The sequence below is a fragment of the Ceratosolen solmsi genome, unplaced genomic scaffold, assembly GCF_000503995.2.
Source record: "Ceratosolen solmsi marchali unplaced genomic scaffold, CerSol_1.0 scaffold1, whole genome shotgun sequence".
NCBI classification, from domain to species: domain Eukaryota; kingdom Metazoa; phylum Arthropoda; class Insecta; order Hymenoptera; family Agaonidae; genus Ceratosolen; species Ceratosolen solmsi.
This window is the reverse complement of record NW_011948415.1, coordinates 15,840,413-15,866,756: the sequence shown is the minus strand read 5'-3', so window position 1 is coordinate 15,866,756 and position 26,344 is coordinate 15,840,413. Positions and strand designations below refer to the sequence as shown.

At 24.1% G+C, this 26,344-nt stretch overlaps 3 protein-coding genes across 3 annotated transcripts; 2 read left to right on the top strand and 1 right to left on the bottom strand.

The window, feature by feature from the left end:
- On the top strand, nt 1–11,540 carry LOC105369020 (calcium release-activated calcium channel protein 1). Its single transcript, XM_011508251.1, has 4 exons — nt 1–278; nt 8,529–8,722; nt 10,595–10,723; nt 10,811–11,540. The coding sequence occupies exons 2-4, from the start codon at nt 8,561–8,563 to the stop codon at nt 11,345–11,347; spliced, it is 828 nt and encodes a 275-aa protein (XP_011506553.1). The 5' UTR covers nt 1–278; nt 8,529–8,560; the 3' UTR covers nt 11,348–11,540.
- Nucleotides 11,541–15,151: 3,611 nt separating this feature from the next.
- Nucleotides 15,152–21,103, top strand: Cul1 (cullin 1). Its single transcript, XM_011508250.1, has 14 exons — nt 15,152–15,697; nt 16,208–16,421; nt 16,507–16,669; nt 16,746–16,964; nt 17,024–17,278; nt 17,353–17,646; nt 18,140–18,403; nt 18,476–18,655; nt 18,732–18,881; nt 18,955–19,073; nt 19,163–19,283; nt 19,351–19,451; nt 20,141–20,360; nt 20,684–21,103. Exons 2-14 carry the CDS (start codon nt 16,267–16,269, stop codon nt 20,762–20,764), a joined length of 2,322 nt encoding a protein of 773 aa, XP_011506552.1. The 5' UTR covers nt 15,152–15,697; nt 16,208–16,266; the 3' UTR covers nt 20,765–21,103.
- A 2,568-nt stretch (nt 21,104–23,671) lies between these two features.
- On the bottom strand, nt 23,672–25,000 carry LOC105369017 (testis-expressed sequence 9 protein). Its single transcript, XM_011508249.1, has 6 exons — nt 24,720–25,000; nt 24,495–24,657; nt 24,260–24,433; nt 24,030–24,164; nt 23,846–23,980; nt 23,672–23,776 (listed from the first exon to the last, which is right to left on the bottom strand). Exons 1-6 carry the CDS (start codon nt 24,998–25,000, stop codon nt 23,696–23,698), a joined length of 969 nt encoding a protein of 322 aa, XP_011506551.1. The 3' UTR covers nt 23,672–23,695.
- Nucleotides 25,001–26,344: the final 1,344 nt, after the last annotated feature.

Sequence of the window (26,344 nt, the reverse complement as noted above, 5' to 3'; positions counted from 1 at the left end):
TTGCTCGTGAATTCACGGAGGACTTCGTATTGACTCGGGAACCGGGTTTACCGCCTCGAGTCGACATTTCTTTCATGTCTTCCATCAGCCATCGGAACTACTCGTAATTCTTTTTTACTCGAGTCGAGTCCGATTGCATAGGTGACCGATAGTCGATCAACAATAGCGTGCGTGTGTGTGTGTGTGTGAGTGCGTGCATGTGTGTGTGCACAGCAGTGTCATTGCTAAAAATTATGAGTGCAATATCTAAGAAACTACATACTTGAACCCTGAAAATGGTAAAGTAACCTCTTAAAACGTATGTTCTGATTTTTCCTTCCTCTTCTCTTGCACGCTCTGCACCTCTCACATTCTATAATGCTCTCTCTTCGGGTTCAATCAGCTGTTTAACACTACTTGGCCTTTATCTTTTGAAACATTCTTTTCATTTCCTTATTAATTTGTATACAATAAACAAATAAAGTAAAAACAATTAGAGCAAAGTTCTGTGTGATTCGAAAAAAGTAATCCATTTGGCAATAAAGATAATTTATAAACTATTCGTAACTAAATAATGTGGTGTAAAATTCTTAAAATGAAAGTTGTAACTCAAAGATTTGAAAACATTCTTTTCAACGAACGATTTTTTTTTTTTGTTTTTTTATTTTTATTAAATTTATTTTTATATTTATAATAAAATATTTACATTATACTAATTAACCTCTTTTCAATTATAAAGAACAATTATAAACCATAAAATAAAATGTTATAAATAGAACAACGATTGAATTGATTGTTTTAATTATTATATAATGTTAAACAATAATAAAGTGTGTTGTATTGAAGATTTATTTTTAATTAACGTCACCGAACTTTTACACCTTTTCTTCTTGTCCTTGCTCTGAATTCGAATTTGTTAAGGTTAGCCTTTCCATTCTTCTAAAGACGACTACCTGCATTCGTTTACTCGACTCTTATGCCATTTATTCTTGAACGTTATTCAGCAAGCTTGCAATTATTGCCCTCAATCTGAAATTAAAATTATACATTTAGAGTAAACTCGAAAATCCAACAAATAACGTTATACCGGATATATAAAAGTTGACTATACTTTTTAACATCTTATAAAAATAAAATATTTTTTAAAAAATGTTTATAGCCCACATTTACTTATCTCTGGAATCAACATTAACTTATTCATGATTGGTTTGCAACCGTAATTTTCGAATTAGATTAGCATTCAAGCAATTTCTAGGATAAATCCATTTGGCATTATTTTTCTTCTACAATCTAATTCAAATCCCAACTACTTATATTTTTAAAACTTTAAATGATAATTATCTTAGAAATGGTCCAATATAAGCTTTGCCGAAATAATTTATGTATTGTAATTATCATTTTATTTTATATTTATATTATGATTTCCAAATATACACCGAATTTATGAAAGAACATAGCACGTAATATATTCAATTAAAATTATATACGAAAATTATGTGTAATAATAAAAAGTAATCGTCTTGTTGATTAAATCTCATTGTTCCATTTAAAGTGAAAAATCATAAATCTAAGAGCTTATTTAGCTATAAAAATAGATATTTTCAAAATAAATATAAAGACAATTATTTTTTATTTAAAAATGAAAAATATAATTTTTAAAAATATTTATTTTAATAAACAAACAAGAATAATTACCGAATAAATATTATCGGAAAATCTTTCGTACTCTACTATCTTATTTATGATACTCATAAAATATATATTATTATAATGACATTGATACAGAGACAATATACGAAAACTTAAAAACTTAATGTTTGAAGCTAAAATAAAGTAATGAGTATATATTCATATAGAAAACTTTATAGAAACAATATATATATATATATATAATAAAAAAAATTTTGGTCGTAATAAACTAATATTTACTCATATTGTTAATCTTAAATAATCATTATCTTATGTTGAGAGATAAAAGCTAGGTTTTCTCGCTACTAATACCGCTCGATTTAATATCTTAATGTTTTTTTCTTTTTCATATTTTAGAAACTAATCATTAATTAGTATAAGTTCAATCTTAATATTTTGTTAATATAATAAAATATAATTAATATTTGTATATATTAATTTCCAACAAATTTAAGTGAATTCAGTATTTATTGTGATAAATCAAAATGAATCAATGATTATTTTGCTGTTCGAATTATAAAACCTAAAATTCATTAACTAATTATTTTTAATATATTGAATTTGCAGCTTATGTAATTTAATCATAACAAATTAATTATCTATCTAATCTAATCCAAATGTATATAAAAACCTTCTTTTCATTTATGAATTACAAATAATAACCCAAAAACGTGTTATGTAAAATGCCAATTTTATATTTAAAAATTGATATTCTGAAAACACAGATTAAACTTGACTATGATTTAATTCGATAACTTCATATGCTCTATTAATATATCAACATTCTAATGGTAACTAATAATATTATATAAAAATAAAGATATGTATAATATAGAAACAAAGATATATATAATTTTGCGCTTAAGCGGTAAATGAGGGCTAATTTTAATTATTTACGTACGATAAAATATAAACATACGATAATATTTATTAATTTCTTCATACAAATAAATGTTATATTAAATATATATTATTTATTTTATAATAATTAATATCGTATTTTATCCTACATTGTAAAATACATTATTAAATATAAATATTACAATTTTTATTAAAAATTTTTTTGCAATATAATACTCTAATAAATGTCCAATATAATATCTTTGCATTTTATTATTGCTTAAATATTTGTTGATCATTTTTATAAATGGTTATATATACAACTATGAAAGCACAAGGAATTAATAAATAATATTCCATTTTATATAAGCAATAATGGTAAAGAAGGAAATTATTGAATATGTAAATTAAAAGCAGTAACTATTCCAAATATATTTTAAAATTAAAGAAATTAATATTTTTCCACATCGTTCAAAATTTAATAATTTTCTCTTATAAATAAAACTAAATCAAATGTTAAGAAAATATTTGATTGAAATGTATTAGATGCGTTAATTATAATTAATATTGTAAATACATATATGAAATTAAGTGTAAACAAAATTTTCAATAATTAATCTTTTTAAATGGAAAAAATAGTGCATTAAATAAATGATATCTAATAATTTTTATTTACTACGTATTAAATACGAAAAATTATGAAATACTTCTTTGAATTTGTTTCCATATATCTCTTAAATCCTAAATTTGAATTAAATCAATAGTTATTTCATTCTTAAGTCTTCCTACGAAGTATTCAATCTATTATATAAGTTCATGGCCTCAACTTATTTGTTTACGTATGAATCAAGGTTTCAAAGCATACATATGTAGATTAATTATAGCAACACAATATATTAACAAAGAATTATATAACAAAATCATGTAATTATTGCCCACAGATACTATCATTAATTATATGTATAATCAAAATGAGTAATGTATTTTGAAAGTATTGTAATAATTTTTCAATTAAACTTATAAGTAATAATACTATTGTAATTCTATTTAGGCTATAAAGATAAATTTAATTAAATAAAGAAACCTAAATATACGTTTTAAATTATAGATCTAAATTTTAATATTAATTTAAAGTTATTAATTTTATTATTATACTTTCAATAGTAATGCCATAATATTTAATAAACTTATAATTTGTATTCAAAGAATAATTTGACGTATTTACTTCTATTATAATTAAATTTATTTGATATATTATATTATTAATTAATATAATACAATTAAATCGGCCAAATAATTGTTTAAATGAAAAGGCATTCATAATTTTCATTGTAATGTTTTATACATTAATTTACATATTCATTCAATTTTAATATTTAGTATAGTTCATATTTAAAATATTTTAAAAAATTTTTACTTGCAGTTAAACAAATCGACATAAAAAATTAATAAAAATATCTACAGCGTAACCTAAAACAAAATTAAAATATGTTTTATTATACTTTCAGAATATAGAAATGTAATTATACGCTAAAAAAATAACATTTTTTATTTTTTACACAGTAATGATGTAAACTAATATAACTAAAATGTTTTATTATCACAAATAATATTATATTTAACGATATTATTTCAATGATCTTACTTTTTAAACTAAATTTTATTACAAAAAATTCATATAATCCCCACATCAACGATAATTGAAAAAGAATCATTTTCTTATTACACGTTTAAGTAAATGTGTATTGTGTTCAACTCAAAGTTCTACATAATGTTATAACAGTAATAAATTTTTTAATATTTTTAAAAACCTGCATAAACAAATAACATAAAATCAATATTGAAATTCAAAATTAAACATAAAGTAATTAGTTTATATACTCAATCTGAAAAATAGATAACATTAATATTTTTATATATTTTAATATTATAGCTAATTACAAATATGTTTAAGGATTCGATGATACATTTTAGAAAAATGTGTTGAATATTTATTAAATTTTAATTGTTTATTATTATAACTTACTATAATAAATATAATAAATAAATATTTTATTATGTAAAATATAGTTTTTAATTAACCGTATTCATTTATTACAGCTAGTTATAATAATTAACCATTGAAATGTTTTATAAAATAAAATATATTATTGGTGTATTAATTAATAGATAAATATATAAAAGATATTAAAAGAAATCTTTTTTAACCTATAAAATACTATATTATAAAATTATTTAGAACATAGTTTGAACCTAATACATAGTAATTATACGAATGCATTTAGAACGAATACAAGAATTAGATATATTATACGTTAGGTGAACCAATTAAGTTTATTGTATGAATAAAAACAAATGTAAAATTTCAAAACTTAAAGAATGTTTCGCCGTGTTTAGATTGCTTGTTTATTTTCCATATATATATATATACACAGTTATATATATATATATATATATATATATATATATATACACACAGTCCACATCGGCTAGTATAACATAGAATGTAAATTACTAATCGAATTTAAATCTATTACAAACCTAATATCAATTATTATTTTATATCTAAATATTAAAAAAAATAAAAAGCGTAAATACTTTCAATACTAGTAAATAGCATTATTTATCCTTTTTAAAAATTATTTTAAAATAATCAATTTGATATTAATATTAATTGTATGGATTGAAATTTTATCACGTGTAGAAATAATTTTTTATATGTTACTTAATAATACAAAATATTCGTCTCAAATTTAATAACTTATATTGATGGATCTAAATAAATTCGGTTATTATTTATTTTTATACAGTTTGAAAGAGGTCAAGTATCAAAGAAAATAGTTATGTATTTTTATCTGGATTTTTAAACTTTATGCTACTTATCTTGATCTGCATTTATGTAACTCCTTTTTTTGTACATTAAAAGTTATTTTACATATTTACGTATTCTCTAAATATGAAAATGCACTAAGAATTTATAATATTACAAGAATATTAAGAATAAGGAAAGAATATTACATTGTGATAAGTCTATTAAACTTTCTTTAATAAAATATTTATTTATAAATTATATTTATCATAATTATTTCATTTTTTCAAAATCAATATTTATCAATAAATGTAAATATATTATGACTTATTTTGAATTTATTTCGCCCAAAAAATTTTCTTTTATTTATTATTGTTTTATTATTTTTATAATGCATATTTTAGAAATTTATTTGAATATTTTTAAATTAAATTATAAAATTTTAAATATTTCTTTAAAATAAAATTAAAAAATGTTATAAATTCTTATTTCATAGCAATTTCATTATTGTTATTAAAGAAAATTAAATTGTTTAAATTCTTTAAGGTTTAATAAAATCTACTTGATATCTTTCACAGATTTTATTAATAACAAAAATTTTGTTAAATAATATTTTAAACAAAGTATATAAAAATATATTAAAATAGATTTTTTTATTTTGCTTTTAACAAAACAATTATTTAAAATTATAATGACAATACGGCATTATAAGTATTTTTTATTAAAAACTAATTTCAATTGCACTCTGAAAATAACAATAATAAATTAGTAATAACTATGTATACCAGTAATTATATACTAACATACAGATTATACATAAAAATTTTACATAAATACTTTATATTCTATAGAATTTCTAATGCTATTTTAGAGAATGTATTAATTTGTAAATATTAGTAAAATGACTGAATACGAGAAAAATGATGATTTGTAAATTACTGGTAGGATGATTATTTATGAAAAAACAATTAAATATAACCTAAAACTTATTTGTATTATAGAATAAAACATTTATTTATTATTATAACAATAATACAAATATTATATGTTTTTTTATATTTTGTATATATTATTATTTGGTCTCTAAAAAATTTCAAACTCAAGTACACAATTTAAATTTTTACTACCGATTTCCGATATTTCAATACCCAGCAACTGTTAAAAAATCAATTAGTTAAATTTAATTCGAATAAATTGTTGTTATTCCTTTTTTTCATAAAAACAAATCTAATTATATTACAAATTTCCTAGTCTTATTAAATAATTTATTTTGAATTCAGTTAATATTTGTATTCTTGATATTAGTTGAATTTGAAATATACAAATTTTAAAATAATGTTTATTAAATTTTCACAATTCATAGAAAGATTTTAATCAAGTTATAGTTTTCTTATTATACAAAAATATGTGTATTATTTCAATAATAAAGCATTCAAACAATTAAACAATCTTTACAAATTGTGCTCGAGATTAAAATGATATACAAAAAACAATTAACACTAAATATATTGTCACTGACTGTATTCAATCTCGGCATATTATGATCTAAATTCGCTAGTTGTAAATGGTTAACTTCTGGACCTTGATATAAAAATGTCACTGCTCATCATAAATACATCAATTATATGACTGTATATACTTGGAATTACATCTTTCAAGTATCAGTAATTAACTGTATGTGACTCTATAAACAACTGTACATTGATGAGATTATCTTTACATTTTATACCACATTCTACTCTAAATATTAAATATTAAATAAGTTGAGAAAATAAGAAAAAGTCATATTATGGTATTAAAATTCAATAAACAATTGAAGTCTTCAATTTTGGATTTTATTGATTGTTAAATTGTGAGACAGTGAACGATATTAACCAAAACACGGTTATATTAAAAATTTCGAACTTTGACGCAACGTCTTACTTGTATGTTCTTTTTAAATGATTCATGAAAAAAAAAAAAACAATTATGAACAATTATAAACAAATTAAAATTTATTTAACTATTCATATTTTACAATAGTAATCGATGAATCAATAGTATTTATAACTAATAACTCATTTACTTTTCAATCAAACAAGTGTATACTTGTGTGTGTTATATTTCAAATATTAAAATTTAACTAGCCTATTAGTAAACTTTGTTAACTTTAAAAACTACTCATATGAATCGATACAAATAATGCATTGAAAATAACTCGAGTATATAGATACTTACCTTTCATTACATATATTTCATATAATACAATACAATCACCGAGCTGAACAGTTATATTATGCAATATATTTGTATCGAGTATTAATATTAATGGTTCGAATAATTTATAAACATCCATATAATTTAAAAATAGATGTAATGGGTTATATTATGGTTATATTATTGATAAAATTTGTTATAAAAAATTAATTACTCGTTTAAAATTATTCTATAATTCTTTATTACTTTTTTAAGCGTTTGTGAAAATATTTATTGTTGAACTTATCAAATTATTATTTGCATTTAGTTAATAAGCAAATAAATTTCTACAAAATGTTCAATACATTTATACACGTTTAGAGTACTAAAATCTAATATGCTGAGTAGGTATGTAGTAAACGTTTTACAATAATCCAATATAATATATTTTTTTTAACTTTTCATTGAAGCATTTTGCTCTGAAGATATTTTAGCTTTATATTTCATTTAAAATGAATTTGAAAAATCAATTAGATATTGAAAATGTATTTAAATGTGTATATAGTAAATAAGTTATACAATATAAATGCGTAATGTATTGAAAATTGAGCTAAAATATTAGTAAAGTAAAATTCGTTAAACTACAATCTTCATTTTTACTTGTAAGCATCGAAATTTCTACTTTATATTATCTGTGTAGAAAAACAAAAAAATACTTTTTTTAAAAAGGCAGATTATATTAATATTAAGGAATTATATATACATACATACATACATACACACACACACACACACACACATATATATATATATATATATATATAGACCTCATAGAGCACAGTGTTTTTTCTAGATAGCGTAAATAAATAATCTGGAATCAATTACTTCGGGATCCAACTTCCTAAAACAGATTTCACAAAACAAGTGTAAATGTGGATTCCTATTTGTTTCAAATTTTGTTCACATTACCTCTTTTAAAAAAAAAAAAAAAACAGTTTGTATAAAAAAAAAAAAACATAAGCAAATATATTTACAGTTTCAAGGGAATTAAAAAAAAATCCTGTCCTAATGTCTGTATGGTCAGCGAGTACTGGACGTAATTCAATATTTGGCGTGGAAGCTGGAGTTGGCATTGTTCCTGCTTCACACCCATCCGTTCATTCTCATTCACATGCACACATACACGGATCTAACGATCATTGTTTCCACAAACGCATACACAATTATCAGGTTAGTTCCAACTTATTTTTTTATATTTTTGGAAATCAATACGTTGATTACACTATTTATAAATCTATATTATGTAAATTCAGTATTATGTTAAATATATTTCTATTAAAATTTGGTATTTTAAATTTGATTTAGAAATTCGAAACTACACATTCATCAATAAGTACTTTATTTTAGTTCATTATAGTTATCCTAACTATAAATGATATGAAAACTAATTATTAAATTAATGATTTTTATTCATGCATTATAATATACGTAAATAAAAATATTTAGGTGTTACCTTTTACATGATCAGGTAGAAATACGCCACAATTCATTGTCATTCAATCACTGAATGTCAACATTTTATTATTTAAATCATCAATTTCAAATGAAGCTAAGATCAGTTGTTAAACAAATATCACATGCATACTGATTTAAAATGTGTTCAAGAATGATAATAATAATAATAATAATAAATCAATTGTAACTAATTGCAAAAATTAAGGTGAAATAATGTAAATATAAAATCGTCATATATGTTGAATGTTAAAAGAAAAAAAGGGAAAAAGTGAAAATGTGTCTTCTCTTTATGTCAAATATGGACTCCAACTTATGAATGGAAAATTATTTGATAATCTAAATACGTTACATCTTGGCTATTAGTCATTGTATACAATATACAATGATTAATAATTTGACTTTATAAAAATTACTGACAATCGCACGTTATAAATGTATTGATTCATCAAGTCTTTCATCGATTGTAAATTTGTTTAAACATACAATATTACCATTTACACATATTGACACTCACCCTCCGATAATAAATATACAATGATTAATAATTTGACTTTATAAAAATTACTGAAAATCGCACGTTATAAATGTATTGATTCATCAAGTCTTTCATCGATTGTAAATTTGTTTAAACATACAATATTACTATTTACACATATTGACACTCACCCTCCGATAATTGCGCTGCATACCTACACATTAACGATGTTTGCATCGTCTTCTTATTCACTTAGGATTCGTCGATTTATGCTAGCTTTATCAACAATGCAAAATGTTATTCTTCATAATTTAAAACTCAATATATATGTATCATATATTTATTTTCAGAAATATTTGATTTTCAATAATAAAATATATAAAATTAATAATACTATTAAATATATTTAATGTTTTATTAATTAAATTTCAAAACATTATTACTTTAACATTGCCTTCTATACCTGACATAACTGAAATTATGAGCTATAAAATGGCATTAATGTCTATTTTATGTAGTATATTAATTTATTATGTAAAAGTGATTGTAATGCCACGTACAATAACAAGTTAGAAATATTATGCGATATATAATCACTATAGTTACCTAATTCCTGTTTTTCAGCCAACTTAGTTTTTCATTGCTTATTCTTTATATTTTCATTTAACTTACATTGTAGACGTTAAAATAAATACATGTCTGATTTTTAAACGAAAAAACTTGAAAGTTAATCGAAAAAACATTAATTTATCGATAAAATTTTATGAAACCTTATAAATCATTGAAATATTTTTAATTGACAATTAAATAAACTTCGTAATTTTTTTCTCGCTTAATTTACGTTAATATGCTCGTTATAAATGTTAATTACATATTTGGCTTTATTTGTATCAATAACTTTATTTGTTTCGTTAAAATTATTGCAATCGGTGCGTAGATTTGTCGTATAAAAACATTTTAGCTTTAAAATTTCTATCAAACAATTAGTATGCTTAATTCTATAATAACTTTTTAAAACTAATTAATATATGAAATTAGACCGCGTTTGTTAATTTGTAGCGCTATTTTGAATTTAGTGGGCAAACGGATGATTAATAATCTCTTTTTTACAGTCGAAGATGTCGCAGTCAGGTGATGGGCTACATACGCCAGGATACCTCGCCTGGAGAAAACTACAGCTTAGCAGAGCTAAACTCAAAGCTTCTAGTAAAACTTCAGCTCTACTATCGGGATTTGCCATGGTAGCTAGCCCGTTTATTGATTTTTTAATTAAGATTATCGCACGAGCAAATGCTATGGATAATAATATCTTTGAATTTATTAAACAGGTTGCCATGGTTGAAGTACAGCTCAACTCGGACACGAAAGTTCCTAAAGAGATGCTAGTGACATTTGCAGTGTGTACAACGCTACTCGTCGCAGTCCATATGCTGGCTCTTATGATATCAACTTGTATCTTACCGAATATTGAGGCGGTGTGCAATTTGCATAGCATTAGTCTCGTACATGAATCTCCGCACGAACGACTACATTGGTACATTGAAGTGGCTTGGGCTTTCTCCACTCTTTTAGGGCTCCTACTTTTTCTCGTTGAGATTGCCATCCTCTGCTGGGTTAAATTCTATGATTTCTCACAAGTAGCCGCGTGGTCGGCATGCATCGTCCTCATACCAGTCCTCGTCATATTCCTTGCCTTTGCTATCCATTTCTATCGTAGTCTTGTTATTCATAAATACGAGGTTACCGTATCGGGTATTCGAGAACTTGAACTTCTCAAAGAGCAAATTGAATCTTCCGATGTTGAAGGCAGGAACGGCATGAGTACACTTGCACATAATACACTTCAAATTGTTCAAGTTGTCTAATAAAAATAAAGTAGTTTGATTCAAATTTGCCTCTCAAAAACAATATTAAATTAAGCCTTGCGCGCGTGCGTATGAATAAGTGGATGGATAAATGGGTGGGTGGCTTTACTAGTCTCATTATTTAGACTGGTATTTTTTGTTATTATTGTTTTTTCTTTATTTTTCTCTCTACATGTACAAAGAAATTCTCTAATTAGACCTATACTTTTTTTTTTATTTTTTTTTTATATATATATATAAATTAAATTAATATGTAACTTTATATTCAGACAGTATATAATTTTGTTTTTAGAACAAATTTAGTTTTTTCATTTCCTTTTAAATGCTGCAAAGGTCTTTTATATATCACTTATTCATTAATTTTATTTTCATTTATTAATATGAATTAAATAATAAAAACTTTATAAAATAATGAATTTTCAAATGGTATAGATAAATATAAATTTATAAAACATTCCTCGCTATGCAGAGTGACTTAATTTAATTTAAGGCAATGCAGTAAATAAACGTAAAATTGATAAAATATAAGCTGCGATAAAAAAAAGTATTACGTAAATTTCTACTTACGTAACGCGAATGTCACATATTCATACTTAACCCGCAACGCACAATAAACATTACTTCACTTTACTTCCTAAAAGTTGAATATCCTATTCATTAAACATTATCTTTTTGTTTGTTAAAAAAAATAATTTCAATTGAACGAATATTCTAGATTGTTAGAATTATTTTTATTTCTACATATGGTTTTTGTGAAACGACAATTAATTTTAGTAAAAGATTTACAATAATAAAAATATTTACTGCCAGAAGTATAAGTACTTCCTTTGTAAAAATTTGTAATTAATCGAAAATATATCCTATAATATGGGAATTTGTAAAATATATATTTGTATATAAATACAATCGTTATACATGCGCACGTGCAGACGCACACATGCACACACACACACACACACACACACACACCCAAAAACGATATTAAAGACCAATATCTTTTTATATATATAAGTATTATAAACTATTTGGAACAATTTTATGCAATTATCTCCCCGATTCATGAATCTCAGAATTAATTATATATTAAGCATTATAAAAAGAGTTTTGTAAATCAAAACACAACCATATTATAATTTAAAAAATTATATTTATTAATAACTATTACTGTAATGATAAGAAGCTACTTGACTGAATTAAATAAAAATTAAAACATTTTGACAATAATTAGTCTATCTTTAAGTAATATTGAATTTTTTGTTTTCATTATACTTAATAGATATATTCTTAATAAACATGTTATAATTTATCCTTATTTCCAATATAATTTGATTTATAAAAAATTTATTTAAATTTTCAATACAGCTTCTTATTCCTTTAAGTTAACTATCGTTGAATCTCCAATTACATCTGAAATTTTATTGAAAAAAATGTTTTCATATTAATTATAATTCAAATCAATATTTATTAATTTAAACTCAATTATTTTAAAGTTGAATATGATAAACAATTTTTCTTAAAAAAACTGTAATTTAAAATTCTATAGCTGATAGAACGAGTTCAAATGAAATCAAATATTCAGTTTTATTACATGCACAACTAAATAGATCAGAAAATACACGACAAGTGTAATTAATAATAATAGTAAATTAATAATATTACGCTTGAAATGAATCTTTTTATTATTTACCCATTTCGTTTATGCTTGAATTTTTAATTAAGATTTAACATAAGAAAGCACACCTGATATTTACAATTTTATGTAATGCATTAGGAATATTTAAAAAATGCAATGCTACAATTATGATTATCTTCAAAATAAATATGTTCATAATAGCAATAATATCAAGTATTCTAGAAATAATCCTGCAATATTAAATAAGAAAAATTTTCTCATGTGTGTTGTTACGTTATAATATTATTGAATTATACTATTAATAATTATTTGTAATAATTATCAAAAGAATTTTTAATTAATTTGTTATTATAGTTTCAATGACAACTACACTGTATCTACTATGCTATGTAATAATGTTGTTGTAATTTCTGTATTTAAATATTAATATATGAGATTAACAATAATAAAATGTAGCACGTATTTGTTTTTACATATTTTATCGTTTGTTAATTAAACTAAATATATGATTTTTTAAATTAAAATAAAAAACTATATTTACAAGTCTCTTTTATAAAATAAAGGCCATCAATTTTATGCATATTTTATTTTAAATACAATTTGCTTTTATTTAAAATGTAACGAAATTCTAAAGTTACTTTACAATTTAATATTTATTATAATTGTGAAGTAATCTACAAATCGTAAAATATTCGATAGGCTCTTAAACTTAAACGAATTAGTTTAATTATGTTTCTTTAATTTTTCAATTCCTTGGATATTACATCTCATAATAATAATTTTTTATATTCCATTTCCTTTACTATAACCAATTAGAAGAAAGTATAAAATCCAAAATTCAATATGATTCAGTTACAGGGTGTAGATGTAATATCCCTCTAATAACTTCATAAAATATAAATTTGGATATTAATCAAATGCAATGAAAACGCTACCTTCTTCACTTAACTTGTTACAAGCATACTTTACTAATAATGTCGTCACCAAATATGGAAGTTATTTAATATTTTGAAATTTCCAATGGCTTATCAATATAAAAATATTAAATATTATTTCGCGCGAAAATGATCAAAATATAAATTACAATTTATAAATAGTTGTAGATGCACTTTTAACAGGATTCGGAATGCATGGTGAATCCTTACTACATATATATGTAAGTAATATGAATGTAATATAAATAAAATAATATTTAAAAAAATTATAATATTTTGTCATTTATATGTATATATACAGAGAGAGAGAGAGAGAGAGACAATAAATATTAATGGGATTGAAAGAAGTAACGAATATGAACGCAACAAAGAATATTGGTTGCATTAAAAATGCTTTAAATTTTGAATGGGAAAATGTTTTAATATTTGTGGAAAAAATATATTGACATTTTTAAATAAATAGGTTGAGAAAATTTTTTTTTTAAAAATATTTTCGGTAATAAAATTTATGATTATATGAAAATTTTTCATACAATTCAAATTTGACTTTACAAGTATTAAATATAAATAAAAAAATTTATAAAAATTGAGTGTATATATATATATATATATATATATATATATATATATATATATATATATAGTATACTTGTGCTACATTGGTTTTCGTTATTTCATTAGTGTTCGACTAATATACCTAAATAGTTTGGTTACCTTAAAATTCATAAAAATATTTCTTGTAGTAGAAATTGTAGAATAAGGCTTTTTTCTAAAATTTCGAAAATGTAGAAAGATATAAATATATATATGCGTGTATATATATATATATATACATTGGACGTAACATTACAAGCCTTGTCCCGCGTTCTTTGTCTTTTGACAATTCACCTTCACCAACCTTTTCTGTCTTCACTCGTTCGTTAGTCGTTAGTGTAGTATAAGCACAACAAATTTTTCAATTACTGGAGAAAAGCTAAAATTGATTATTAAATTAATTTAACAAAGTAAATCGAGCGGGTTGTTGGTTAGCAACTTAAGAATCGTATAATCAGTTTTGTTAGAAAAACGTAAAGAAGCAAAGTATTAATCCTGTTGGCCTGTTTAATTCGCTGGTCGGCAAGTCACGGCGGTGAAACATGAGCGCGGCTTCGTTGGTAAGCGTGCAACTTAACCTGCCAAATCTTCGTGAGGCAGCAGCAGCAACAGCAACAGCAGCAGCAGCAGCAGCAGCAGCTCGTCGTCGCAGTCGTCCTCGTCGCGGCTGAGTTGCGGAAGTGCAGGATATCGTCTGACGGAAGGCAAATTGTGCAGAGAGCCGCTGCTGCTCTCGCTCGCTGAGTCTCGAAGTCTCTTTTTCTGTCTCTGCCCTTCCTTCTCTGCGTTTGGACTTTCCAGTGAAGTGTACGGTAAACGGTTACGCGGAGACGGAAGGACGGAAGGACGGAAGGACAGGACAGGACAGGACAGGACGGAACACGCGCGCGGGACAAGGGATAAACTGTTGTTTTGAGTGTTGGAGTCTAAAAAGAGCTAGGATTAGAAAATCTAGAAATTGATTAGAAATTGCAAGCCAATTGAGATAAAGACTTAAGAGGAACGATTGCCAGCAACTTGACAGCATAGATTTTTTTTCGTTTTCGTGAAATTAGACGACTTCTCAAGAATTAGAAGCCGATAAGAGGCTTGATTCGGAGGGGGTGAAACGACTGTGAACCAAGGAGCCAATTTTTAAGAACAGCTCATCACAAACGACTTTGCTTATGTGGTGGTGAAAGTCGTTAGGTGAGTACCACGATAAAACAAAATAGTCCGTATTTTCATCTTGTTGCCGAATTACTGTACTGTAAACACGAGGTTCGTTCTCATCTCTATTGCTCAACCATTCTTGAAGCTCTTAATTAATTTTTCCATTCTACATAATTTTTTATCTATGTTTAATTTTCGTCAATTCGCAGCTCTTCCAGATCCTTTATTTTTTAATTTGCCTCGCGATATTGCATTATTTTTATTTATACACTTAATTTAAATCAACACATTTATTTATATTGCTGTTCATAATATTAAAATTATATATATGCGTGTGTGTATGTGTATGTGTGTGTGTGTGTGTGTGTATATATATATATATATATATATATATATATATAACTTTTACATATCTACAGTCCAATAAATTATTTTGGTTAAAAATTAATATTGTTTTTAATAAATTCTTTATCTTGCTTTAAACCTTCAATTTATTATTATTATTTTTTTTTATTTATTTATTTATTTATTTATTTATTTTTATAGAATATTTACGGAAAATAAAATTGAAGTAGATATAAATAAATTAAAAATAGTAACTTAAGATGTCTGGCTATCGAAGTAGTCAAAGTAGTAATCAAGGCCCACCTGGTCTCAAACAAATTGATCTCGATCAAATATGGGGAGATCTCAGAGAAGGGATTGAACAAGTATACAATAGACAAGGCATGTCAAAGCCTAGATACATCGAATTGTATACGTATGTTATAATCAATTTCTTAGAGTTTTATTTTATCTTTTTTAAATAGTATTGAGAAAAAATATTGAAATTCTAAATTTTTTAGACATGTTTACAACTACTGCACAAGTGTACACCAGCAAATGAATTCTAGGCAATCTTCAAAAAGTAAAAAAGGTCAAATAACTGGTGGTGCACAATTGGTAGGTTTGGAACTTTACAAACGGTTACGTGATTTTCTTCGAAATTATCTTATTACATTACTTAAGGTTTGTACATAAAAAAATTGCAGTTTTAATGAATTTAATTTTTATTATTCTATATTGAAAACAATTTTACTTATAGCAAGGAATTGATTTGATGGATGAGGATGTTCTTCAATTTTATACAAGACAATGGGAGGAGTATCAGTTTAGTAGTAAAGTATTAAATGGTGTATGTGCGTATTTAAATCGCCATTGGGTACGTCGAGAATGTGAAGAGGGACGTAAAGGAATTTATGAAATCTATCAGTTAGCTCTGGTTACTTGGAGGGACAATTTATTCAAGCATTTAAACAGACAGGTAACAATTTAATTTTTATTTATACATATAGAAATAAACATTGTAAAATATAATTATAGGTTACTAATGCTGTTTTAAAATTAATTGAACGAGAAAGAAATGGAGAAACAATAAATACACGTTTAGTTAGTGGTGTTATAAATTGTTACGTAGAACTAGGTTTAAACGAAGAAGATCCAGGTGCTAAGGGACAAACTTTAACTGTGTATAAAGAATCATTTGAAAATTTGTTTCTTGAAGATACTGAAAGGTTCTATACCCGTGAAAGTTCAGAATTTCTACGACACAATCCTGTCACAGAGTATATGAAAAAAGTAAGCTATTTTTTAAATAAATATCATTGTTGCAGTGTTTTAATATATAAGTAAATTATTACTATTTATAATAGGTAGAACAGAGGTTACAAGAAGAACAAAAGCGAGTTCAAGTTTACCTACATCAAACGACACATGAAAGATTAGCAAAAACTTGTGAAAGAGTACTAATAGAAAAACATCTTGATATTTTTCACGCAGAATTTCAAAATTTACTAGATTCAGATAAAAATGTTGATTTGGGCAGAATGTATCAATTAGTGGCGAGAATAACAAATGGGCTTGGTGAATTAAGAAATCTTCTAGAAATTCATATAGCCAACCAAGGTCTTGCAGCTATAGATAAATGTGGTGATTCTGCGGCTAATGTGTGTTTCATTTATTTATATAGTGTAGTATAATATTAGCATAGTTGAATCTTTTATGTGTACACATAATTGAGCATATGCATACAGACTTTATTTTAAATTTATATCATGCATAACGGATTTTTATATTAATATTGTATTTCAAGCAATTTTTTTGAATTTAGTTAATTTTATATAGTCATAGGGTAAACATTAAGAAAATATCTTAATTTAAAAATTTTTATTTATTATGGTTTATAAAGCTTAACGATTTAATATAAATAATTCGATCGATTTAATAAATCTAACTAATGACATATATAAAGCTATTGTAAGAAGTATTTGAAAAATTCAATTAATATTAAAAACTATAAAATTTATATTTAAAAGTACATGCAATAGTTAGTATTAAAACAACCCGTTAGATTTTATTAATTTTATTAACTAGCATTTAAGAGCATTATGTCGATAAATTACTTGTTAATTATATGACAAATATTTTTTATAATTGTAGGATCCTAAAATTTATGTTAATACAATTTTGGAAGTTCACAAAAAATATAATGCTTTAGTATTGATTGCATTTAACAATGACAGTGGTTTTGTAGCAGCCTTAGATAAAGCTTGTGGACGATTTATTAACACTAATTCTGTAACTAAAGCAGCGAATAGTAGTAGTAAATCACCAGAATTATTAGCAAAGTATTGTGATGTCTTGCTCAAAAAAAGCAGTAAAAATCCTGAAGAAGCAGAACTTGAAGATACACTTAACCAAGTTGTACGTATTAAATAAATTTGCATTTCGTTTATTATTAATTTATAATAATTACAAATTAATTATAATTTTTAGATGGTAGTATTTAAATATATAGAAGACAAAGACGTGTACCAAAAATTTTATAGCAAAATGCTTGCAAAGAGATTGGTTCAACACATGTCTGCTAGCGATGACGCTGAGGCTTCCATGATTTCGAAACTAAAGCAGGCTTGTGGTTTCGAGTACACTTCTAAACTTCAAAGAATGTTTCAGGTAATTTTATTAATAATCTGATCGAATATATTTATTGAACTGATTTTATTATATCTTATCCATAAAATAATTATAGGATATTGGAGTTTCAAAAGATTTAAATGAACATTTTCGAAGACATCTTACAAATTCAGCCGAACCTTTAGATATAGATTTTAGTATACAAGTTTTATCATCCGGTTCATGGCCATTCCAGCAATCATTCACTTTTTCTTTACCAACCGAGGTATATTTTATTTAATTTGTTTAATCTGAATTTTTTTTCAGTTATAAATAATGATATAAATTTTATTTTACAGTTAGAAAGATCCGTTCACAGATTCACAACTTTCTACAGCTCACAACACAGTGGAAGAAAGTTAAATTGGTTGTACAATATGTCTAAGGGTGAACTTCATACTAATTGTTTTAAAAATCGGTAAATATTTGATCGGCTTTATGTTTTTCATTAAAATATAAATTTCATTATATTCTCTTTTGCCATATTTAAATAATTTTTCCAATTAGATACACGCTGCAAGCGTCAACTTATCAAATGGCAGTTTTGTTACAATATAATACTTCAACATCTTGGACAATACAACAGTTACATGAATCTACTCAAATAAAAATGGATTTTCTATTACAAGTAAATATTTTTTACTAATCTACTTCTTTAATATTTCTTATACTTTAAATAAATTTTCATTTTTTAGGTAATACAAATATTATTGAAAGCAAAATTGCTTATAACCAATGATGATGAATCTGAATTAGGATCATCATCGACAATAGAACTTTTTACAGGATACAAAAAGTAAATTGTGCAATTTAATATACTTTTAAAGGGTTACGTCATTTTGAAATTTTTGTTTAAAATATATCTAATATTAAAAATAATCAGGAAGTTATACCGTTATACGGAATTTATGAGGCTGTCTGTATTATCAAGCATTATTTAAAAATTTTCACATCTTTTTATACATATAATATTTTTAAAATTAATGTGGAACAAAAATTAAAATAAATATCTAATTGCTGATAAAATTAATAACTAAAAATCATTGAAATAAATCTTTCGTGAAAATACACATGGATTTTGTAATTTATTGAGTATTTCTGAAGTTATTTAATATTTATTTACAATTAAATAATAAAAAAATGTTAATATCCATGTTTACTTTAATGATAATCTTCATGTAAGTAATAAAAACTTTTATTATTTTACCCTAGAATCAATAGGTGAAGATTAATACAACATGCCACAAAGCTTATCTAAGAAAATTACATTGTACTTTGAAAGACTACAGCTTCTGTTTTGAAAAAAATTAAAATTAGAAAAATTTTTAATATTCAAGAGATGTAAAATGAAAACTATTAATTGGATTTTGTATTTACATTATAATTTTTATGTTAAAATTTCTAAAATTTATCTAAGTTTTGAATCTTCAAAGTGTCTTAACCCCTTAAATTAAAACTGTTAATTAATTACTATATTTTTTACAGTAAAAAATTAAGAGTAAATATTAATATACCAATGAAAACAGAGCTTAAAATTGAACAAGAAACGACACATAAACACATAGAGGAAGATAGAAAATTACTTATACAAGCAGCCATTGTAAGGATTATGAAAATGCGGAAAGTTTTAAAACATCAACAGCTTGTTGCAGAAGTTTTGAATCAATTAAGTTCCAGGTTTAAGCCACGAGTGCACGTTATTAAAGTAAATGTTATAACACAATTTAATAAAATAACTTCATTTCATTATTACTAATCAATTAAATATATAGTATTATATAAACAAATTTAATAGTCTGCATAACTTATTAATATTGCCAAAAAAAAAAAAATAAAAAAAAAATATAAGTCAACTTTTTTGAAGAAAATTTTTAAATACTAAATTTTGTCTTAAGATAACATACGTCTGTCATAAGATATCGAAATGTCTCTTAAGAAATAAATGCATTGACAAGCTATAAGATTTTGTTTATTCAATACTAATGCTATTTGTGATTTAAAGTATTTTTAATGTTTTTTATATTTTAGAAATGTATAGATATTTTAATTGAAAAAGAGTATTTGGAACGTACAGAGGGTCAGAAGGATACATACAGTTATCTAGCGTGATCTCCTGATCTGAAAATGCGATATAAAAATCGTAAATATGAAGCAAAGATGATTATACTCTACAGTTGTTATACACGCGTCTCTAAATATTTATTTACATAGCTGATTTGATTTCCTTTCCAAGGATGCCTTTGTGCCGTGTTATCCCTCTGGTCGCATTTAGAACTGGTTTTATAATACGTTATAATAAAATTACTTCATAGTCACGTCGTTAGGTGCGTTAAATTTTGTTCGTGATGCACAACTAGCGATCTCCAGATACGTATTCATAACTAATCTAATCAAACTTCTGAATTACATATTTTATATTGCAATTTAACAATATTTTTATTATTATCGTGAAAAAATTTAAAACGAAATTTTTAATAATCAATATACATATATATATACATATATCATTAATTAATATTTTATAAAAAGTTTTATTTGTAGTATGAAAGAAAATTATTTTTCGAGATGTGCTAATTTGAAGAAAAAAAAAACCGACGTGACTCTAAGGCTGTAATTAATGTATAAAGTCTCATTTGAAAGAAAAGTTCATTCTCTATTCTTACATTTATAATCCAAAACTTGTCTTAGGTAGTAATGTAATTTATGACATTAAATGTTTGAAAGTAAGCGAATTAAATTTTCAAAAAAAATTTTAATTTCATTGTCTTTGTGTATTCTTTCTTTCTAAACGAATTTTCGTTATTATAGCCAACGCATATTTTGCTAAAAAAATAAGTAAAAGCTGATCAAAAGCTCATGTATTGGTCAAAATGATGTTAAGATTTATGACATTTTTTTCCAACATTTTATCATCTTAATTTAGTTCGTGACATTAAAATATTTAATACTTTCTATTTGAAGAATAAAATAGTGTATAAATTCGTGGTGGGCCATCCATAACAATTTTTAAAAAATATTTTTAATTTTACATGTTATTAATAAAAACTAGACAATAAGTAGACAAGTTATGATAATCCTTTATTTTCTCTGTTTATTTCAAATACATAAAAGCTAAGAGAAAATTTATTTTGTGCAATACTTTTGTGCAAAAATTGGACAATTAATTAAAATCCATTTCTTTACTAAATGGTTCGAAAGAAATAAATACGTGGACTTTTAGGTTAAATAAAATTAATGTTAAATAATAAAATTATGGATCAATAAGATTGTTCTTTTAATTTTAATTAATAATATTCCTTAATACTAGCTTGTAAAATGAGATAGGAATTTCATGTAAAAAACTAATGGAATAATTTGCATGATATAAAACTTTCTTGAACATACATTGTGTATAAAAATATAAAATGATAAAAGTGAAGAAAAAAATGTGTATTTTGGTGTGAAAGTTTCGAAGAATATAGAATATAATGCAAATTATAAGTTTTTTTGTTAAAATGCTTAAAATTGAGAAAAATTACAATAAACCAAGTCGGATGTGACGAATGGATGCGAAAAACAAAATTACCAATCAAATTGTCAAAATCGTATCAATCGTTTGGGGATAAAGATGCAGTTTTTGATGTTCATCATCTTGAAGAGTAATGCTCATGTATTTTATTAAATGGAAAACAAAATAAATTTACCAATTTTGCAGCAAAGTAAATAACAAAAAAGAGAAAATACAATACAAAACTTTCGATAGCATAGAAGCTGCAGCTATTATTGGCTTACGGTCGTATATTTTAAAGCATTTAATTAAAATAACTGAGAAAACTATAATTAGTCAACTCTTCGCCAATAATATCTGCCTTTTTCTTGTAGAATATTAGTATTACAAAATGGATATTGTATGGACCAAATCGTAAAGTCCATTGTTAAGCCGATGTTTCTTTGAAAAAAATAAAAAAAATAAACACATTCATACAAATCATGCATTTCTGGCTCGTGTGCTGACAATGAATATTAACACTGATAAGCTAATTTATTATTCATATTATTGATTCATTAACTATAAAAAAAATATTAATTATTAAATTGTTTTATAAAATTATAAATTATTCATTTTTCGGTACTAATAATTCATTAAATTGAATCATTCTTAATTAAATGGACAAAGTTTCATGCGAGTTTGGATAAGAAAATTAATTTTATAATGTTATACACATGATAAAAAATTATTTATGAGTTTTGTAAATTTAGTAAAAATAAAATAAGTACGCAATATCGGTTTCATTAATTGTATACTTATTGTGGATAAAATACATAAGATGTTCAACATATTTAAATGGTTAACATCAAGTGTTCAGCATACGTATACAAACACAAAGTAATGCGACATTCTTAATTATTCGTTTAATATTCGTAAATTAGGCGCTTTTGTTTTTATCTACTATACCGTATTATTTGAATACAAATTTCAAACTAAACGGTTTTTTGAATGACAAAGACTTTTAAACATAATCGAACGAATGTTGAGATGTGAATAAAACGTATCTACGAAACATCGTCCGATATTCGGATCGATGTAAATTTTATGTGCATGCAGTGAATGAGTTAGCGCAACTTCTGAATTTTTGTACAGTTTGTTGCGAATTATTGTTAGCTTTATTTCTTGCACAAAAAAAGACTTATGTAAATAAATCTAAAAGTCATTTCAAACTACAATTCATGAGAAAAATCAGAAGCAATTTTGGAGAAACACATTTACAATAATTATTCCAAAATTGTTATCTGATAAATATTTTTTCTTTTCCAATCCTATTTAATATATATTTTTATAATGTACTATGACATCTAAAAAAAAAAGGATATTTATTTGATTTTTAATTATATTCTTTTTATAATCAATTATTAAACGATAAGTTTGCTGAATATGGTGTAAAAGTAGCTAAGGAAAATTATGTTACAAAATCTTTTCAATGTTAACTTTATTAAACGAATAAAATATAAAAATATGATGAATAACTTTTTTGTCACAATACAATTTTTATTCAATAATATTCAAGTTTTTTCTTTCCATTCTAAAAGCTTGGTAAAATCTTCTTCAATGAATTGAATTTCTTTACTAGCTTCCAAGTACATCTGCAAAATTTAAATAATAATTTCAGAAATATAAATTCATCACTTAAAATAAAATGGTAATTTACAAACTTTTTGTTTTTTTAGATTATCTACGAGTTGAACCTGTTTTTTGAATGCTTGAAAGATTTCGGCGCGCTGTTTTTCTGAATTTTTTAAAGCCAATCGCTTTTCTTCTTGAATTTTTCTTATTTGTTCTCTCAAATCCTAAAAATATCAATATTTACAACAAGTAAGGTAAATGAATAAATCTTACCTTTTCTTCATTTTGACTTATTTTCAAAGATGAACGAAATTTTTCATTCTCTTCCAAACTTCTATTAAGTCTAAGTTCACTGTTTGAAGAAACTTGGTTCAACAATTTCAAATCCTTTTTTAAGTTATCAATTTCCTAAAAATAATAAATTCGATTATTATTTTATTTATTAATATGTTAAAATTTATTAATAAATTATCTATATAATTGTATTTTAATATTATTGTTACTTTTCTTAAAGAAGAAATTTCAATATTTTGAGCCTGAATTTTTGACTGTAATTCCAAATTTATAGTTTCAGTTTTTACAGTGTTTTCCTTTTGAATGGTAAGTTGATTTAGGAGTTTTTCTCTTTTTTCATCGTGATTTTTAATTTCTATTTCTAACTCTTTACAATGTTCATTCTAAAACAACACAAAATTGACGATCTATAATTAAGAAAGCAACTAAATGCAAGTAAATTACCTTTTTCTTCAGATCATATTGAATAGATTGTATATCTGTATGAAGTTGTGTTAGTTGTGCTTTTAAAAATCGAATTATTGTTTCATTCGTTGATCGTTTTTTCTTTGTTTCGATGCTCTCATACTCATCATCATTATATGTTTCATATTCATTTTGAATTGTTCTGAAACATAAAACGATTTCTTTATAGTTACATACATAGTTTTTTATTATATAATTACCTACTTTTTAATGTTTTCGTTCTTTATTGATTTTTTTATACATGGCGTGTCAATGTTTATACCTGATATTTCTTCATCTATTTTCATTATAGACTCAGTTTCTTTTATTTTTATTTTATTTTTTTTTTGTAATATCTGTGAAGATTGTTTTGGAATTCGTATAACATCTTCTTGACGAGTAATAATCGAATCTACCTCAACCATTAAGTTTTTAACTTTCTCTTCAAGCTCTTTATTTAATTCTAAGAAATTACGCTCTTTATTTAGTAAAGATTCACTAAACATTATTATAATTCTTTGCTAAAAATCTTATCATTAAACTTTTTAAAATATATTCAGAAAAAGAAAGACAATCGTATTAAATTACGTATTATTATTAACTTATAATAATAGGTGAATTGAAATGTATAATAGTTTTAAAAAGACTCTATGTAATCAATTAACTGTCATTGGCAACAATCAACAACTGCTCTGAGATACTACACATGTGCCGTTGTCATGGCATATGGTAAGTACATGTGTATGTATGCATATGTCCATGCATCTATATGTATTTTTAGTACGACAAATTATTTCCTATGCTATATACTATGTAAAAAGAAGGTAAAAATGGCAAAAAATAAATAAAAAATTGCCCAAAATTGTAGATTACATTTGAAATTTGTAGTGAATTTGTAATCGCCTATCAATACACAAGTCTAATGCAATATTTATAGGGCATGTCACTTTTATATTAAGCAATTAATCTTCATAATAATTAAAGAGCATTTGTTCGATAAAATTATAATATCATGAAGCACAATGGCTTTGAAAAATTGGTAATTTAGCAATGCTCATCACGACTTATACTCTATGCGTGAATTCTAAAATCGTTATGTCATAATTAACATTAAATACTTCTACATTATGCATATTGTAATCTATTTTCGTAATTAATCACTTAAAAACAATGAGGGTGAGAAAATTCAAAGTCATTACAATAAATATATACGATATGAGCATCGTTAACATTATATTATAATGTTTTTATATGTTTATAGATTTATTATTAACATTATAGAAGGGGTATCCTAAACAGTAAAAATCAACTTCCATAAGAGTTTATGTATTTGCACGTTATGTGCACGTTATGTTGACATATTTTCTTGGCACTTCCTCGTAACTCATTACTTCCTAGTATTGATGCTTGAATCTTAACGAATATTTTTTCGAACTAAGTAATTAATAACATTCGAACATAAAATTTCCAATTAATGTTATAAATAACGAATAGGTAGCATTTTGTAATACTGCTAAGCTTCCCCAATCATATACTTGATCACAATGTTCATTGTGTATAATATTGAAAACAACATTTAATTTTACATTATCAAAACATATTAATAAGCAAGATCTTATATAATCGAAAAAAAAATTATATCGTAAATAAAAATGTTAATTAAATCTTAAATGAAAATATTAATTAAATCTTAAATAAAAATATTAATTAAATTTTTAAAATAGAAACTAATAGCAAATACATCATGTTCCATATTGAATATAAAATACTTGAAATAATATAATTGTAAACTTGTTTTTATAAAATTAAAATGCATAAGAAAAATATTTAGTTACTTAATTAATTATAAA